This window comes from Balaenoptera ricei, chromosome 5 (assembly GCF_028023285.1).
Source record: "Balaenoptera ricei isolate mBalRic1 chromosome 5, mBalRic1.hap2, whole genome shotgun sequence".
Classification (NCBI taxonomy): domain Eukaryota; kingdom Metazoa; phylum Chordata; class Mammalia; order Artiodactyla; family Balaenopteridae; genus Balaenoptera; species Balaenoptera ricei.
The window spans coordinates 29,386,826-29,406,669 of record NC_082643.1 but is presented as its reverse complement, the minus strand read 5'-3'; the positions used below and the strand labels follow the sequence as shown (position 1 = coordinate 29,406,669).

The following is a 19,844-nucleotide window of genomic DNA, read 5'->3' as shown; positions in this document are numbered from 1 at the left end:
GACAATTAGCCAAGGCCAAGTGTACCACGGGCTAACATTGGAATGGGATCTGAAGTTGGGCTTCATAAGCACTCTTTTCATGGAGGTATAAACATTTGATTTTGAAATGTCTGCAATGTTTCTGCTTAGAAGTGTAATACTTCCTCTCCTCTGCTTTTATTTTGAAGATTTCCAATTTTTTTATCAACAGTATATTCTCAACGGAGTCTATCTCTACGATTTGTGAATTTTTCTTTGTAATTTAAAAAAGTTTCTTGTAGACCCCATAACTACCCTTTATTCATATTTAAAAGAACCTTCCAGAAGCTAGTAAAATAATATCAAACCTATGCTGAGTTTTCCAGGTCCAATATTTAAAGGCACTCAGTTCTCTCATTTTGTATGTTACTAAATCAAACGCTTCTAAGTTCTGGTAGGTTTACTTAAATCCAATAGGATGAACAAATATGCCTTCACATTATCCTATGTTTGAGCTCTAATTTTCTGGAATAGCAGACAGTCACTAGTGAGATTCAGCTAGAACAATCGCCCAACGTCTCAGTCCCTCTAGTTTTTCGTCTGTGAAATACAGGGCTAAACCAAGTGATCTGCAAGGTACCTTCTGGCCATAAAGTTCTGTGATTCTAATTTGAAACTCTATTTTTCCCTCTTTATTAAAAATATTAAAGTACAAGATTAAGTGATGTAAGAGGGGGAGCATATAATAGCTAATTCCCATGGCATTATCATTTGCTGTTTTATATAAAAGTACTTGTAATCCAATGAAAAGGCATAGCCAACTGCTCAATAACCATGAAGACACAGTTGGAGCTCAGGGTAACTTGGTCTTTCCTCTCATGAGATACCTAACTACATAAAGTCTGGCAAAAAAAAAAAAAAAAAAATGGATGGAGGCAGATCGGTGTGACTACAGACCACAGAGATAGGAATCATGGAGGAAAGAGTATAGGGAAATCCACAGAAAGCTTTTTGATTGGTTTCTGTTCCCATTTTATTTGCTGATGACCAGTAGTCATGAATTGGGCTGTGTTATCTTTCTGTTTTTGGTTATCCTTACAGCCACACAACACTATAGTCTAAAGAGGGAGTTGCTTGACCTGTGAGTTGGATAAACAACCTTACCAAGATACCCCGGGTGGGTGTCCCATAGTGGGAGAAGAAGATGGGGAGTAGAATCAACAAAGGGAAAGACAGACATTGTAGAGACACTGAATCAGAGCCAGAGAGGGGCCGTGAGAGAAGCCACAAGGCATGAGGGGTCTTGCAAGAAGAGAGCAGTATGATTTGAGGCAGGTCAGAGGGTGACTGGGTCAGGCAGCAAAGAAGTACATTAAGAGACCAGACAAATCAGTTGGAAAAATGCATGAAAGTGGGAGCAGCTGCTTAGGGGAGTTTTTCATCCATGTAGATAAAAAAAAACAAGGCCCAGGGAAGCTACATTGATAGAGATGTTAAGAATCCCAGCAAATGAGGCTTGGGAGACAGGAGCTTAAGACTCATTTGGGGTTCGAGTTTGGAATAAATAAGGAGGGACTGAATGATCCAATCATTACAGCTGACAGGAAGGTAGGGAAACAGATCATAGAGATTGGAGATCAGGAACTTACCAAATCTAAATACCACTTGTGCTCCGAGATGGTGTTGAGATGAAGAACTATGGGGGAGAAATTTAAGGGAAAGATCCCAAGCACAAGAGTTTGGATGGAAGACCTCCAAAATGCCCAGAAACCTTACCTTCACCAGGTTCTCTGTCAGGTCACAAGCTTGTCCATCCACAACTTTTGAAAGCATGGTTAATCCAAGTTGTGACAAAACTTGCTGATCCCAGCCAGGCCCTGGCCTCCTAAGAACACATGTACAGATGACAGCAAAAGCCTCCCCCCCTCCGTACATGATGGCTGGTCATCGTCACCAGATACTGATTTACAACACGTGAGGTCCAGGTCAGGAGAGATGACAGACCCATATCTCTGCCTTGGGACAGGCACTCATTATTTAAAATGTCAGATGTGGAGGGCTTTGGGGGTTAAGAGCGTCCCTGTTTTAACTCTTGAGGCTAATAGCTCAGGCCCTGGGAAAGAGAGAGAGCTGGTCTTATTGTTCTAAGGGGTCTGAGGTCGGAAGAGGGTTGGGCCCTCTGTTCAGAGGAACTAGCCTCTCCACATGGCTGGACAGCCTGTACCAACAGTCCTTGGTGAATATACTACTTGCCCTCTGTGACAGCTCATTTTATGTGTCAGTATGACTGGGCTAAGGGATACCCAGATAGCTGGTATTATTTCTGGGTGTGTTTGTAAGGGTGTTTCCAGAAGAGATGAGCATCTGAATCCATAGGCTGAGTAGAGAAGACTGTTCTCACCAGTGAAGGTGGGCATTGTCCAATCCACAGAGGGCCCGAATAGAACAAAAAGGTGGAGGAAGGGCAAATTCACTCTCTCCTTGAACTCTCCTCTTCTCCTGACCTTGGACACTGGAGCTCCTGGTTCTCGGGCTTCTGGACTCAGACCAGGACTTACGCCATTGGCTCCCCCCCGCCACCAATTCTCAGGCCTTTTGACTTGGACTGAACTACACTCTTGGCTTTCCTGGTTCTCTGTCTGACAGTTGGCAGGTCATGGGACTTCTTGGCCTCCATACCCTCATGAGCCAATCCTTATAGTAAATAAGTAAATAAATGAATGAATGAATGAATAATATTTATTTCTCTGAAGAACCCTGAGTAATACATCCTCTCTGCATCTCATAAGGAATCTCATCAAAGAAGCCAATCTTGGGACACACAAAACCAACTCTCAGTTCCTGGAGATAAGTGGGCTTCATTTTTTGAGAAGTGTACCAATATTTACAATTGGATTTCGAGACTAGTAAAACATCCACCGAAGTTCTTTTTTCTCTTTAATTGTATCTCAATTGATTTCTAGGGCAGTGTTTCTCAAGCTTTTTGGAATCAGGACTCCTTATACTCTTAAAATTATTGAGGTCCCCAAAGAACTTTTGTTTATGTGGGTTATGACTTGATATTTACTACATTACACATTACAACTGTGGAATTTCTAAAATATTTATTTATTAATTCCTATATAAATAACAATAATGAATACAAGTTAACACATTTTTATGAAAAATAATTATATTTTTCAAAACAAAAAATTTAGTGAAAAGAGTGGCATTGGGTTACATTTCTGCAAATCTCTACAATGTCTGGCTTACTAGAAGACAAGCTGGATTCTCATACCTGCTTCTGCTTTCAATCTGTTGTGATATGTTGCTTTGGTTAAAGACATAAGTAAAGAAAATCAAGCCTCACACAGATATGTAGCTGGAAGAAGGGAGGAACATTTTAGTAGCCTTTTCAGATAATTGTAGATATTTTTCTTTGACATACCACCAAAACTTGGTGAGTGCTAATTTCTTAAAAGTTACTGACTGTGGAATCTGAGACCATGTCAATGACTTTTTACACTCTTACATTAAAATCCACTGGTTTATCTTGTACTTTAAGTAGATCTTTACTACAGCATGATCTTGTAACATCATGTATTGGTCATTTGGAAAATATTGCACTCCACAGTTCTTCCAAAACGTTGGCACAATATCAAAAAGTCACATTCATTAATATCACTATGAATCTCATCAGAAACATATGTAAGTATCAGGAAGCTGTTAAAGTCACAGTGATGGATACAAGTTATCTAAAATTCTAATTTTCACTTCTAACTACAAATATTATCATTGCCAAAAAATACCACGAATTGTTTTCTTTGAAGTTACAGGCTCACTTCATTCATTTTTGGAGAAATACCCAAGTCTGAATAATCATAGTTTGCGTGTCAGTCTTTCTTTCAAGTAAAAATAATATTCCATGGAAAAAGCAGCTATATCAAACCATCTCACGAGCGATTTTCCTTGAGATAACGATGTACTTCAGTATGCAGCAGAAGTACTTTCTATGTACCTAACATTTTGCCACAAAGAATATTTAAAAGTCTTGCACTCAAGGGTCGAGATTTAATAAAATTAATAATTTTTACTGCTCCATCAAGGACGTCTTTAAATGAACCTTTCTTTGTTTCTTTAAGCGAAGATGAGAATGACTACTAATACTTTTTTGGTGCCATTGCCTTGATCTGAGCTGCTAAGGTGCCGCCATTTTATTCCCATTGCTTTTAATCATCAGTGCAGTGTCAACACAGATAAAAGAGCAAATAATATTTTGAAAAGAGTTTTGACCTCAGGGACCCCTCTAGAGCCCACACGATTCTAGGGGGGGCGGTGCTCCTCTACCACCCTTAGTAGTACTTGGGAAAGGATAGAATTACTCCTGTGAGAGTGAGGGTTTATGACACATTGTCTTAGAATATATAATTTTGAGAAAATCTATCTTAATCTTACATTTGAGAGGTGACAGAGATGGAGGTGGAGAGAGTACTATAATTATTAAGATAAAATATGCTTTCAAAAACTTGGGCCATGGGGGTGAATCAAATAGAATATTCCAAAATAATGACTACGGTCAACAGTAATCCAAATTCATGGGTACGTGCATCCAAGAGGCACGCATTCCCCAAATAATTTATCCACTCGATTTTGAAATCCATTGTAGCAACCTCCAGCTATTTACCTTCCTAATATTTTAGGTTCGTCTAACATTAAAATTAGCTTGTGTTCCATAAACATCTAGGCATTGAGGGTGAGATGCCAGTGCCCTTGAAGAGTGCTTTGTAGCAGAGAGAGATACTAAGTTGAGATTGAAACAGAAGTTGTTCTGTCCTTATTTCCATTTTCTATTGTTGTGTACTACCTCAAATAATTTTTGGAAAGAGGTAGAGGTATGAACAAATTCAATTAAAAATGCTTTTGGCTGTTGATAGAACACCTATATAATTAAACGTTGACAGCATTTGCCTGCGTGCCTTTAAAAGGTTGCAGGAAACGTACTCTACTTTGAAGAAAGGCTTAAAGTGTGTTTTCAATTACAGTGTACTAAGCACTGGAAAGAGTCAGCAATTCAGGAAAAGGTAGTGGTGTATCTGTGCCAAGTAATAGCCCCCCATATCCCAGCTAAAGGCTCTGAGGGAGCGATGGTGAAGTGTTGTGGCCGTTCTGTTGACCTTGTATTAGGTTTAAAGATGCTACACACTCAGGGCAATGACTCTGTTTAGAACGGTAGGCTCTGATTTATCATTCATATACTAACTTCACGTCCAATGCTACTGACAGTAGTCAAAATCATGGCACCAGTTGAGTTTGATCTGAGTTGGAAGATAGTTCTATTTCAAATTGGAACTCGGGGAAACTTAACTACCAGTTTACTTAAGACAATATTCAAGGAAGAGTTTGTTTAAGCGTGATGTTCCATTTCAAACTTGACTGCTCTCTGTTTGGTTTTAGATTGAATCCAAGCAGGTGTTTCAAAACCTGCGTCAGATAGCATTACCTGTCACTGGGAAGCTAGATCTTTCAGGGGAGGTGGCAGAGAGGGTTTCATCCTGAGATTTCACTATCCATGAAAAACATCTTTTGGGAGATATAACACTCTTTAAGCTTCTCCAATGAAAGTGTGCAATGTGAAAGCTTATTGTTATTTTTGAAGGGGGTGTGTAGGGATTTAACTCCCATGACTGTCTTGAACACCACTCCAGTTGTGAGAATTCAGTCAGAACCTCAAAGAGGCATTAGCTACCCGTGTAAGCGTATGGAGTGTCATTTTAATGTTCTGTATCTTTGCCGTGCCTCCACCTTCTTTGATGAAAAAGTCTATTTTAAAATTTGTAAGAAAATATTTAACATAATAAGATGATGAGTCAGAGGTTTGAAAAAGCTAAAAAGGGAAGATGTAGTTAAATAATGCACCTTTTTTATTTTTTAGCTACATCTGACTCACGACGTATAATGTATTCGGCTAAGTTCAAAGTTTTCTCTTACAAAGAGAGTTTTATGAAACAACTCTTCTTCAGACTGTTTTTTACTTCAATTATAGTAGCAGGTTTTGGAGTTTAAATCATTAACAGCCTCTGAGTGAACTTTTATCCAAATGACTGCAAGTCGCAAAGAGAACAGTCCTCTTTCACCAAGTACCTTTTGTGCTGGAGTGAGACCCGTCCTTTTCTATTTTTCCCCTTTATGTCTCTCTTTGAAGAAAGATGTGTGATTTGTAAAGTAATGAAAGTATGTATCAGTTAATGAAAACTGCTATATTGAGCTCACAATGCAAACTGGAATTGCTTCAGGGTAAGCTTCACATACCTTCAATAAGCAGGGAAAAAAGTAAATTTTAGAAGTCAAGATTGCTGTAGGAGTATCATGTAGCAGTTAAATCGACCATCAGGGGTGACCTAATCTTATTTTTCCTCCTTTGTCAAGGAGCTGTAATTTTCATTTAGGCAGCCTTTTCCAGTTTTAACTCCACTGGACACTCCAAAACGGGGCACTTATTCCATCAACCTAGTTATTGATTTCACCATATGTTATTTTATTTTATTTTATTTTTTGCTATTTTTATTGTAATGTTTTTGGAGAGTGCGTGGGAGACTGTCACCTCCACAGACTTAAGGTGAATGGGTGAGAGAGTAATTCTCTGAGTGCCAAAACCCTGAAGAATTTATGTAGTTTAATCAACAAAAGAAAGTTAAGAGAGAAACCTATTTTCTCTCGAAAAATCAGTAAGAATAATGAAATAATCGTTGTTTCAAGAGTGGGAAAAACTTTTTTTCCCCCTAGATCTGGCGAATAGCGGGATAAATTTGAAGAAGTCCATCCCACCCCCGCACGCGCGCCCCCCATTCTTTCCAGACAGAGCGGTTGCAAATCCCAGCCTGAGTCCGCCCTGGGAGCCTTAGGGCACCTTCCTCTTTGCTCTGTGTGTGTGTGTGTGTGTGTGTGAGAGTGTGTGTGTGTGTGTGTGTGTGTGTCTAGCTCTCGCTCTTTCCTTCAGTCTGTGCCTCTGTGTGTGTGTGACAGAGAGAGAGAGAGAGAGCGCGAGAGGAGAGAGAGAGAGAGCGAGAAAGAGAGCGAGAGAGAGAGAGAGAGAGCAAGAGAGCGAGCTGTGAGCTGTGCTGCCGCCGCCGCTGCCCTTTGATCCCGACATTAGTGTTAGGGGCTCGGAGACACAGAGCGCGGCCATAGACACCGACGCACCGGCACTCATTTATTTATACCTCCCATCACACACGCGAGCATAGGACACACACACACTCACACCTATTAGATCCGTTTCCATTGAAGAATATTACGCTCGGGGACAAGCCAGGTGCACGACCAAAAAATTAAAAAAAAAAAAAAAAAAGGAAAAAAAAAAAAAGAAAGGAAAGAAAAGAAGAAAACCCCTCTTCTGGCTCCAGGAAACAAGCTTCAACCCATTGCACACACCGGAGAGAAGGGGTTTCCCCCTGCCCGCCCGCGCGCCCCCCAACTACCTCCCCTCTCCTGCCAGTGTCTGCCTCTCTGCCCCCACGGGGGTTTATTTGATCTCACATTAACCAAGGAGGAGAATGTGAGAAAAGGGGGAAAATGCCCAGGAGGAAGCAGGAGCAGCCCAAGCGCCTTCCCTCACGTAAGTCATCCCTTCTCCACCTCCTCTCGTGCCATTTTCTCGCCCTCCCTCTCCTCTTTCCCCTCCGCAGCCTCCTCCGTTGTTTTCTGCATTAGTTTAGGGTTACAGAGGTGAAACTGACAAAGACACAGCCCGGGTTACTCCTCGTTTAGGTCTGTGCTGAGGCAGCCATGTTGGTGATGATCAGCCCCGTGCCCTTTCTATTCTCTCTCTCTTTTTCTTTCTTTCTCTCACCCCCCCCCCTTTTTTTTTCCTTGAGATCGGGCTTTTTTCCCTTTTCCCTCCCCCTCCCCCTCCTCACTCCGGGTTGCTGGGGGGAGGGGGCAAAAGAAGGGAGGAGGGGAGTAGTGTGGATGCCGGGGTTTTTTTAATCGGGGGTGGAGGGGAGGTGGGAGAGGTTGGAATCTTTTTAAACAAGAAATTCTTTGCGGATCCCGGTGCCTGAGGGTGCGGGGGTCGGGGCGCGCGGAGGGCTGGGGGCCGTGACATGGCGTTTGGGGGTGTCGGGGCGAGGGCGCGCGGCCGCCTGCCGAGTACGGGATCCAGGGAGAGGTCCGTCTCCGGCTAAAGGTTGCGCCGGGGCTGGTCGGGCCCGGAGCCGCCGGCGGCAGCGGCGGCGGCAGGAGCAGGAGGCGGAGGTGGAGGAGGCGGCGGCGGAGGAGGGGAGTCGGGGGCGGGCGAGGCGGGAGCGGCTGGGAGGGTGTGGGGGCACCGCACACAAACACACGGGTACACACGCGCCGCCGGGCGGCTGCTCCCGGGGCGCCGGGGCGAGGGGGCGCGCCGGGGCGCGGGGGGCGCGGGGCGGCCGGGCTGGGGGCGAGGCCCGGCAGCGGCGGGCGGATGTGGGGTGCGGGAGCTGCGCCGAGGCGGAGGCAGGAGGCAGGGCGGCTCGCGGCGCGCGAGGTCCCTGCAGAGCCGAGGGGAGGGAGGAGCAGGGCTCCTGGCCGCAATAAAATGCGGGGTCAGTCGGAGCAGACGGAGCCGGGCGAGACTCGGGCTCTCAGACCCCCCTCCCCGGCGAGCCTGAGCAGAGTCCAGGACTAAAGTGCATCACAGCCCTCCCCGGCTGCAGCCACACACCAACTGGAGACACACACCGCCGGCACGGCCCGGTCCCCTTCCCCTCCTCCACCCGCGCCCCTGGTCCCTCTCCGCCCTCCCTCCGGCTTTTCTTTGCGAGACTCTTAACTTTTCCCCCACTCCCTCTCCAGCTCACACCCCCCCCCCCACCCCAATCTTTCTCCGCTTTGAGTGTTCCGAGATGCTGCTAAAGCTAAAAGTGAAGGAGAAAGAAGCAACTAAAAATATCCCCCGGGGCCGCCCGGCTCCTTGAATGCAGGGAGGAGGGGGCAGGGGAGAAGGCGTGGGGCGGGGTGACGGGGAGGAGGGGACGCCGGAGGCGCCGGAGGGAGGGGTCGGGGGAGACGGAGGGTCAATTTCTCTTCGCTCCCCCCGCACTGCTCCTCTCTCCCGGCGGTTTGGCGCTGCTTGGAGCCCGAGCCTGCAAAACCCGGGCTGGGGGCGGGAGCGGAGCCGGAGCGCCCGCCCGCCCGGGTGTCAGGCCGACGTGGTCGGTCACCTGAAGTTCACGGAGGGTGGGGGAAGGGTTAAGGTTATGGTGTCTCGGGCTGGGGTTGTGTGTGAGCGTGTGCGTTTCCGCTGCAGACAGGCAGCGCGATCGATCTCCCCCTCGCGAAATCTCCGCGGCGGTGCCTGCCCGGGGGACGGGCAGGGGGCGCGGGTAGCTCGGGCCGGGCGCCCCCGTGCCTCCGTGTCACCCGGGCCGCGGCCGAAGTGGCGAGCAAGGGCACTCGCAGGCAGCCCGCTCCGCAAACATTCCTCTTTCTTTCCCCTTCCCGGTACGCAGGAGTCGACGCACAGGGCTTGGGTTGTGCTTTTTTTCCCCTTCCTTTAAAAAAAAAAAAAAAAAAATGCCCCTGTGCAGTCCTTTCTTCGCCTGCCCGCTAGAGGTTCTGAGGATAATATCACATATGTAATATATATGCACATAAAATCATTCGCAGGCGGCTGGGTGTGTAGGGAAATTTTGTGCGAGGAAGGAGAAGGCGGCGGAGTCGGGGAGGGCGAGTTGGGAGGCTCCGCGCTGCGATTCACAGAAAACTCGCAGCAGTTGGTGGAAGTGTGTGCGTGCACATGGTCGGCCGGCCGCAGTTCCCAGCTCTTTTCGGGGGCGTTTGGGGGCAGGGAGAGGAGGCAGGAATCCTGGGGGGGCGTCGGGGGAGGCTTGCCCTGCTCGGACAAAATGGGCTTCAGTGTTCTCTGCGAACTTGCCCTTAGATGGCAACTTTGGGCGCTGATGAGCTTGTGTGCGAAAACCAGGGCGGTGAGGTTATTTGGTCATTTTCCTTTCTTCTTAAAAAAAAAATCTTGGCGGGGTGAGAGGGAGGGTAGGAGGGGAGAAGGGATTTATCTGCTCGGTTGTGACGGAGATGGAACGCCTTCCCTCCCGTTGTGGGTAGTGCAGTCGGGCAGCTGCAGCCTGCCCTGCTGGTGACCTTGACCCTGACCTCGTGCGACTACCCTCTCCGTCTGAGAGGAAATTCAGGCTCCATTTTAGCTCGTGTGTTTTGGTGGGCCTCTCCAGTGCGCTGGGGCCTGGTGATTAAGTTGTATTTTGAGAGTGGGCTCTCCCACCCTGTTCTCTAATTGAATACTGTTATCCACTCAAGTTAAAAAAAAAAAAGAAAGAAAGAAAGAAAAAATCAACTCCTTCTCTCAGTCACATAAAGCCACTTTTACTGAAGTAAAAAGCAATTACCTTTAGGAAGCACCGTAAAAGTCCCTCCAGTTTTTAAAGAGAAGCCTAATTTGCGAAGCTTTCTCCACTTACCTTTGGTTTGAATGGACTTTTGTGGATGTGTGCTGCCTGTTTTAAGCATGGTTTACACATGTTTTGTGAGCAGTTTGCATTTGAGCTAAGAGCAATTTCTGGGCAAATGGTGTATTTTGCAATTCAGACACAGAAACCCAAGGCTTGCTAAGTGCTGAGTGAGTCTTGAAAGAACTTGCAGTGGGGTGGACTTTGGTCAAATTAGTGTTAATTTGTATTTAATGTAGAATATAATTGTAGCCCTAAATTCCAGTTTTAATGCTAAGTTCTTTGTTTATTTGTTTGTTTATTTGTGTGTGGGGGGCAGCCGGATTTTTCTTTCCCTGGAGAACCATTTTGTATCAAAGTTAAAATATAGAGAGTTGGGAGTTGATTGCTCTAATAGACTGTCATCCTGAGTTTTTAAGAAGTTATATAGGGGCTGACTTAACATTTCTCCATAAAAGAAAGGAGTGATATGAGTGGTTTTCAGGGTGGGAAAGGTCAGAGGGGGGATGAGATGGGGAGGATTGCTTTTGAAACCGAAAAGCCTTCTGAGTAAATACAAGTGCTTAAAAGCCACTATTGATGTAACGTTTTTAGAATTTAGAGAACCTGTAAACACATTTAAGAAGTTCAAATTAGAATACAAGAAAAGAAACTTGTGATAACTGCATCTCTAGAAAATTTAAGATGCTTTCCACTTCCTCTTAGGTCCCCCCCCCCTTGCCTGTGTACCCTTCCCCCCATAAACCATTGCTGCTAATAAACTCTTTCTATGTGTTATTAAATATGATACTAGCCAGCCACAGTGGGGAATCTCCAAAGCCCACAGTCCTCCCACCCTATAGCACAGACACCAGGGAACCTGGAAGTTCCACCCTCCAGTAGATTAGTCCTGGAAATCCAGACTAGCACTTGGTATTATCTGATACCAAGTCTGGGGTGAGCCTCAGCCCCTGGCACGGAGTCCCAGCAATTCCCCAGGCTGGGCTTCGTTCTGCTAAGGTTTCCTAGCTCCTTCTGTTCAACTAGACACCCATGGGACTGTTCAGTACTGAATTAGCTTTGGGGATGGGCGAGCCTTTAACCTGACACTACTAACCTAAGCGTTAGATTTCTGATTTAAAATTCTACACAGTCCTTTCCTCCTGGGCCTCTGAAGTAAGTGTGTGTGTGTGTGTGTGTGTGTGTGTGTTTGTTTTTGTTATGTGGGCCTCATACATATGCAGAAAAACAAATGGACTGTCCTATAGAATTGAATGGTGATCCTATTGGCTGCAAATCAAAAAGGCGAGCTGCACTAGCTTTCAGAGGTGACCCCCAACCAAGGGTGTTAAACCTAAACTATTTTTGAGAAGTGGATTTCAAAATTATTATTCAAAATAAAGCCTTTATTTCTTGGCCTAGAGCAGTAATTATCATTTTGGGATTTAAATACGACTCTGCTGCAGTTGATGGCTCTTTTACAAAAGTTCTTTCCATTAACAGGGTCCAATACCATGTTCCAAAAAAATGTCCTAGAGGTCCTTGGAGCTATACCATGTGCTTATCTTTAGCAGAATCCCGAACTGCAGCGTTTAAAAACGTTTGTCAGCCTGAGAAAGAGGAAGAGAGGGAAACTGATACCGTGACTGTTTGCCAGGCCTGGGGCTCAGCCCTTTGTGAACATCATTCCATTTGGGATCACAAACTGGAGAGGGAAAGGGGTGTGTTTGTTGCATCTGTAAAACCTTTGACCATCGGTGCCATCAGCACTTTTAAGATTTCCTCATTAGCTTCAACTTACCCCTAAACGGGTATGAGTTTAGATTCTCTTCTGTTTATCATTGGAAAGCTGCCCGATGCCTATTCCCGAGGGGGACCACAAAGGAAAAGTTCATAAAACAGTTGTTTTGTTATTCCAGTATTTTCACTGTTTACTCAGTTGTGGGTCAAGACCAGAACAGGTTATTGTGTTCATCATGAACAAAACTTTAAAAATTCTTTCTTGCTTTCTAGTAAAATTGGGAAACAAAATGACTGAAAAGCAACAGGATCCCTTATTTTTATATTTTTACGGGTCTTTATATGTCTGTTGAAAGATAGAAGGTAGAAGATTGAACTCTTTCCCTTACTTATTCTTATTAAATTTTTTCAGTGAACAGACAGTACCTCCTGACTAGGACAGGGACCATGGGGAAATTTTTAAAATCTGAAATAGAAAACTATTTCACTTCGGATGATTCTGGGGTACCACAAAGCAGGCTTGCTTGATGCTGGGCGAAAATGCCTATCTGTTCTCCTTAAAGAAATCCATGTATTCCTAATACAGTAAGTAGGGTCCACTGAACTTTGCTGTTAAAATAAGGAAGATAGCTCAAAATTGCATTCCTTCTAATGCTGCAAAATAGTTTCTAATAAAAAAAAAATTGATTTTTAATTTGTCTATGTGTTGCCATCTCGCTCTGGGGATGACACAGCTGGTGTGAATTGACAAGTCTCCTGCACCAAGTGTTAATAAATCACGTTGGGGAAGTATAAATTGGACAGCTTTTGGCCAGTGTTAGAGCTTGCTGTGCATTTGAGTTTTTAGAGTCTTTGAATGGCCTGTTAGGAGAGTTCCTAGGGAGGTGTGGAAAGTCTTGATCTCGCGAGGCTTATCAAATTAGATGGACAAAGGCTGTGGAAACAGCCAAGGGATCTTGTTGTACTGATGGAGTAACCAGGCAGGCTTCTCCTGGGGTCACAAGTTGGTTTAAAATACAAGGATTAATTAATTAATGTCAAGATGTCCTTGTAGGAAAGACCAGATTCGAAATGTGTAGGTAAAGCAGTTTATTTAGTAATCCCAGGAGTTCAGATTGTGTCTGAATGATTTCGTTTCCCCAAAGAGAAAAACTCATCCGGTAGCACTAACCCTGGTCACTTCGTGCAAAGTGGTGTCTTTGGACTCAAAAGATGATAAGGTGCGAAGGAAATGATGGTGGAGCCCAGATTGTCAGAGTGGAAAAAGTTCTCTTGGTTTCCGTGACTGGTCAGTCATGCCCTCTGTGAAAGCTGAGGGCAGCTTAGTCCTGGGAGGAGGTTAATATATCCTTTCGCTTTCCTCGTTTGAAGTTGCCTTGTCTCTCCTCCACTCTTCCTTTTTAAATATCTGCTGGAGTATTAGGACAGGAGGACCGAAAAACAAACACAACAGGCTGGAGCTCATCTCTCTATCCTGAGTGATGTGTTAGTAATTTTCTATAATTTAATCAGACTGATCGCAGAACAAGATAATGAGAGTGTGACCTACAAAATAGGACTTTTGGGGGCGTGAAAGGCTTTCTAGCAGAAGGTTTTTACAGGACCACGAGCTTTGTGGTGACGGCGTAGATTTTGACTTTCCTCTTATCCGAAAGAAATCCAGACCAGGCCTAGTGATGGTAAGACATGTGGGTTTTTTTTGTTTTTTGTTTTTTTTTTCCATCAGATTTCATTACTGCTTTGGCCTCAGTAAAGGCACTCTAGAATCACATTTTAGAGATGCAGATTGTCAGTGAAGACGCTGTGTCCTGTTTCTTTTCTATTTCCTACTTTCTAGGTGTAGCTCAGTAACGCATACCATCTAGGACCATGTGTACAAAATACTTTATGGTTTATGGTAGCTGAAATGTCTTTTGTCATATTTTATAAGAAACTAATGTGCAAAGCACAAACCTCAGAAATAGCTAAGAGATTTAGTGGGCTGAAGTTTCTAGCTGCTTTCCCCCTTCTGTTTAGGAGCAAGTTTTGTACTTCTATCCTCCGTCTGTACATTACATTTTTATGATATTAGAGTATAGTATATATGTCTAGATGCTGAAGCAGGGACCTCTCAGATGGCTTTATCATTCCCCAAGGACCCACCTTGGGATAGAATCGCTGTAGTTACAAGGTAGTTTCATAAATTAAAATCAAACTTTGGCTTGATACTAATCTTTAGCTGCATGGGTGCATATTGCTGTTTATTTTATAAAAGTCAGCCTCACTGCCTGTGTACACACACACACACACACACACACACACACACACATACACAGAAGCTGCACTGTAGCTAATTTTATAAAATGTACAGTGATACACGCCCACGGTCTGAAATCAGCATGAGGCCTTTAGCCACTCTGTTTTTCACAGACTGACCCAGAGTTATAGTAAATGCAGCAGATTCTGTGTGCCTAAAAAGGATATTGTTTCCAGCCTCCCATTCCCTTCTTGTTAAAAAACCTCTACCACTGAAGCTCTCTCGAGTTCTTAAATGACTAAGGCTTAGGTACTCTTGCTTCTGTTTTTAAGAAATTCCAAATTCAGCCAAGTTCTATCTCCCAGCAAGGAAGGAATGCGTGGACCTTCTCCGAGGCTTGGGCCTGAAAAAGCCAACCCCAAAATAATCCCTCTCTCTCTCTCTCCCTCTTTCCTGTAATTTCTCCATGGGTCAGAAAAGTGGTTAGAGCCCCATTAGAAGTGAGTTGTGAAGGGAAAAAGATGAGGGCTGAGAGAAATGTGCATCTCTGGATGAATTGTTTTGAGTGCTCTGAAGAGGTTGGCTTTCAAAGGGGAATGGAGAAGCCCAGGGAAGATGGTCTTTTCCATGATTGATCATCAGCAGCCTGCTTATCTGTGCTTTCGAAACAAGCTACTGTACTTGAGGAGGGTGATAGATTTTTCTAAAGTTACATAGTGCCAGTGTCTTGGGTTGTCTGGTGGTATATTTTATTTATTTATTTACTTACTTATTTTTATTATTATCGGAGTATAATTGCTTTACAATTTTGTGTTAGTTTCTGCTGTACAGTAAAGTGAATCAGTTATATGTATACCTATATCCCCTCCCTTTTGGACCTCCCTCCTACCCACCCCCCATCCCATCCATCTAGGTTGTCACAGAACACTGGGCTGAGCTTCCTGTGCTTTATAGCATGTTCCAACTAGCTATCTATTTTACGCATGGTAGTGTATATATGTCATTCCTAATCTCCCAATTCGTCCCACCCTCCCCTTCCCCCCTCTGTGTCCACATGTCCGTTCTCTACGTCTGTGTCTCTGTTCCTGCCCTACAAATAGGTTCATCTGTACCATTTTCCTAGATTCCACATATATGCGTTAATATATGATATTTGTTTTTCTCTTTCTGCCTTACTTCACTCTGTATGACAGACTCTAGGTCCACCCACATCTGTACAAATGACCCGATTTCATTCCTTTTTATGGCTAAGTAATATTCCATTATATATATGTACCACATCTTCTTTATCCATTCATCTATCGTGGGACATTTAGGTTGCTTCCATGTCTTGGCTATTGTAAATAGTGCTGCAGTGAACATTGTGGTACATGTATCTTTTTGAATTATGGTTTTCTCAGGGTATATGCCCAGTAGTGGGATTGCTGGATCGTATGGTAGTTCTATTTTTAGTTTTTTAAGGAACCTCCATACTGTTCTCCATAGTGGCTGTATCAATTTACATTCCCACCAAGAGTGTATGAGGGTTCCCTTTTCTCCACACCCTCTCCAACATCTATCATTTGTAGAGTTTTGATGATGGCCATTCTGACTGGTGTGAGGTGATACCTCATTGTAGTTTTGATTTGCATTTCTCTAATGATTAGTGATGTTGAGCATTCTTTCATGTGTTTGTTGGCAATCTGTATATCTTCTTTGGATAAATGTCTATTTAGATCTTCGGCCCATTTTTGGATTGGGTTGTTTGTTTTTTTGATATTGAGCTGCATGAGCTGCTTGTAAATTTTGGAGATTAATCCTTTGTCCGTTGCTTTATTTGCAAATATTTTCTCCCTTTCTGAGGGTCGTCTTTTTGTCTTGCTTATGGTTTCCTTTGGTGGTGTATTTTTAAAAGTTTTTGTTGTTGTTTTGTAACAAGAGAGAAAATATCATGTGATTTTTGCCCTCTTTTCACTATGTCTACTGTATACTGTACATCTTAAGTAAAAAACGGAGACCGTACATGCTTTTTAAGGTCATAGAGCAGTGGTCCAGTGTACAGGCTCTGGTGCCAAGCTGTTTAGATCTGAGCTCTGACACTAACTAGCTGTGTGACCTTGGGCAAATTACTTAACTTCCCTGTTCTCTGGTTTCCTCATCTTTCAATAGTGATAACAGTCCCTATATCATAGGGATATTGTATGGATTAATTGAATACCTATATAAATGTCAATATTATGTACACACACAAAGCCATACCTAATTAGTGGCTGCTTTGTAGAAAGAGCTCAAGAAAGATTAGCTATTATGAAGTATATGAAATGTTTCCATTTGCTTAGTGTGTGATTACACTATAGGCATATCTGACTCAGAACTTTTTGGTGATGTCTGTGTTTATTATTATTTTTAAAACTTTTCCATGTATCTCATAGAGTAAATAATAGGATACGGTAAAATTCTTTTATAAGGCTGTATAATAGGGCTTGACAAGTACTTGTTTCATAGGCCAACAATATTACTTTAGGCTTTTACTACAGGAACAAGTTCCTCTGTGTGTATGATTTGACCTGAATTATATCTAAATTGTGTAATAATCATATGAATTTTGACTGGGTTTTACTGTAAAGTGATGATAGTAAATCCACAGTCCCAGACTTACACTGAGATTCAAATGAGAAAATAAGTGTTTAATAAAAATTTATTTATTCATTAATTTACCAGTCAATCCACTGATTAAAATTACCCAGGGGAAATTTCTATTGGGTTTTCCATGTGTTACATAGGTAATAGTTCAAATTTTGCGCAGAAAGAAGGAAAGACAGGGTCTGCTGTTTCTAATTGCAGGGGACCAAACCAAGAGAACATTAGATGATTTAGGGTTTTTTTTAAATTTTAATTTTATATTGGAGCATAGTTGATTAACAATGTTGTGTTAGGTTCAGGTGTACAGCAAAGTGATTCCGTTATACATATACATGTATCTATTTTTCAAGAATTTTAGAAGAAGGATTGGGGTATGTGTGTGCTGTATGTGTGTGTTGTGTGTGTGTTATGGATGATATTAGAAGTCACAAGCTAGTGGCCTACTGATATGTTTTGCCCCATACAGTATGTTTAAAAACTCGAGACAGCTTTTGGAAATGGTCGGTTTCACATACAAATCCAGATTTCCAGCTTCTTCTGAAAACTTGGACGAGCAAGCAGCACCAGGCCACCTCCCCACATGGCAGCAATCTGCTGCAGTCGGTGGCGGCTGTCTCCCTTCCCTGGCATGTGCTCGCCAGTCTGCCACAGTTCCTGCCCCTGGGCTGCCGTGTCCCCGTCTGCATGTACATCTGCCCACCCCCCTGAAGTGTCTTATCTCCCGGCCCCCACAGGCCGGAGTTTGGATTAGAAACTGTTCTATATTCCCCGATATTCTGTAATCTTTTAATTTATCACTGAAGCTAGTGTACGATAAACCACATCCTATGGAAGTATCAGGAATCTGTCTAGGGTCGGGATTAAGATCCTGGTACTAGATGCGTGAGCTCCATCCTGGCTGTCCCACATTTTGGCTGTGACCTTGGCAAGTTTCTGCACTTTTCCTGTTTTCTCATCTGTAAATTGGGAAAACGTTGTAGGTCCTATGGGGACAAAGTGAGTTCATCCATGTAGATATTTTGATTCGTGTCTGGCACATAGTATGTGCACAATAAATGCTGGCCACATTAAGACACTCGAGGTGTGAATTTCTTTCTTTTTTTTTTGTGAATTTCTTTCAACTAAAGATCTCAGTACGATTGCTTTAACTGTGCTGTATAATCAGTCAATGACAACTGTTGTTGCCTATCAGTTTCAGATCATCATCAGCCAACCCAGTGGTTCTCTACCCTGGTAGCCCATTATAATCACCTGGGAGATTTTAAAAATACAAACACCCCCCAAGATTTAAATTTAATTGGCCCAGAGTGGAGTCTGGGCATGGACATCCTTTAAAAGCTCCCCAGGTGATACAAATGGATAGCAAGAGTTGAGGACCCTTGAACTAACCAGAACTCCCACTCTGGGCTGATGCCATGTCAGCCAAAAATAAAGGCATGATTTTGAGTCTGGGCAGCTTATTGATGAGAATCTGTTAAACTCTTAAAACCTTTAAAAATAGCTCATGGATCTGAGTAATTGACTCCAACTCCTCCAGATCAGAAACCAGAGGTTCAGGGAAGGACCTGTACTAAGCAGGAGACACAGATTCCAGTCTTCTCTGTCACCTTCTCCCACCACAAGCACCAGGGTTTCTCACTAGCGTTGTGACCTTGGGTGAGTCACTTGACCTCTCTGTACTTGCGGAGTGCCGTCTTGTAAAATGGATAACAGTACATTAACCACACCTTCTCTTTATAGAATGCTTACTGTCCACAAAACATTTTTGTCAATACCATCTGCCTGTGAGGCAGGCAGGGAAGAGCCCTTCCTCTTACCAATTGGACAGACGTGGAAACTGGGCCACAGGGAGGAAGAAACTAGCTTGAGAGGTCACCGGAGCGAGTACTATAAAAGGCTGGAGCCCTGTGAAGGGCGGGTCTCTGGGCTCAGAGCTGCTCTGAGGTCTGTGAAACCTTCACGGGGTCTCAAGCTTGAAGGATATGCCTTCACCACCTGCACCTCTTCTCAGACCCTGCACTGCAGGAGGCCCCCTAGGTGCTGATGGAACACATACGTTGCCCTGTGATTCACAAAAACTTGTGCCACCAATTGTATTTCTTTCCTCAAAGATTTATTTTGACCTTAGACTAAGCAGAGGGTCATGCATCATAGAACAGAGTCACATGCAGTGATGTACTTTCTGGGGTCTGAATTATGTGCTCCATATGGAGAACACTGCCTTCATGTAATGGCCTAGAATAGTGAGTTGTTTTCTATTCTGTGCTTGTTTGGCCCTACTTGTTAACCCAACAATCCTCTCTGGATCATGAAACACAGCTGTATTTGGAAGGAAACAAAGTGTGGGACACCCTATGCTTCAGGAAATATTCCGGAAATGTGCTATATGATTTCTCCCTTCTAGGGGAAAGCAAACCTCCAATAATAACTTACTGGGTTTTAATCTGACCTTAAGAAAGAGGGAAATCAAATTATAGTGAGCTGCTTTCTGACATTTATAGAAAGAGAGGAATTTCATAATCTAGAAGTAGGGTTTGGGTTGGCTGGATGACTAGATCACAGAAGTGCTGTGTACCAGTGGCTACTCAAATACATGTTGATAGATGAGAAATATATACAAAAGAGAAGAAAAGAATACATGTATTTTATTTTATTTTTTTTCCTTTCTTTTTTTATTAATTTTTATTGGAGTATAGTTGCTTTACAATGTTGTGTTAGTTTCTGCTGTACAGCAAAGTGCATCAGCTATACATATACATATATCCCTTCTTTTATTGGGTTTCCTTCCCATTTAGGTCACCACAGAGCATTGAGTAGAGTTCCCTGTGCTATAGAGTAGGTTCTTATTAGTCATCTATTTTATACATAGTAGA

General features: G+C 43.5%; 1 protein-coding gene across 3 annotated transcripts in view; it reads left to right on the top strand.

The window, feature by feature from the left end:
• The first annotated feature begins 6,992 nt into the window (after window positions 1–6,992).
• ZNF827 (zinc finger protein 827) overlaps window positions 6,993–19,844 on the top strand; it is a 178,355-nt gene continuing 165,503 nt past the window's right edge. For all 3 annotated transcript variants that reach the window (XM_059922572.1, XM_059922571.1, XM_059922573.1), the window contains exon 1: window positions 6,993–7,552. In XM_059922572.1, coding sequence (XP_059778555.1) covers window positions 7,510–7,552 — 43 coding nt within the window. In that variant the 5' untranslated portion in view covers window positions 6,993–7,509. The remainder of the gene's footprint in view (window positions 7,553–19,844) is intronic.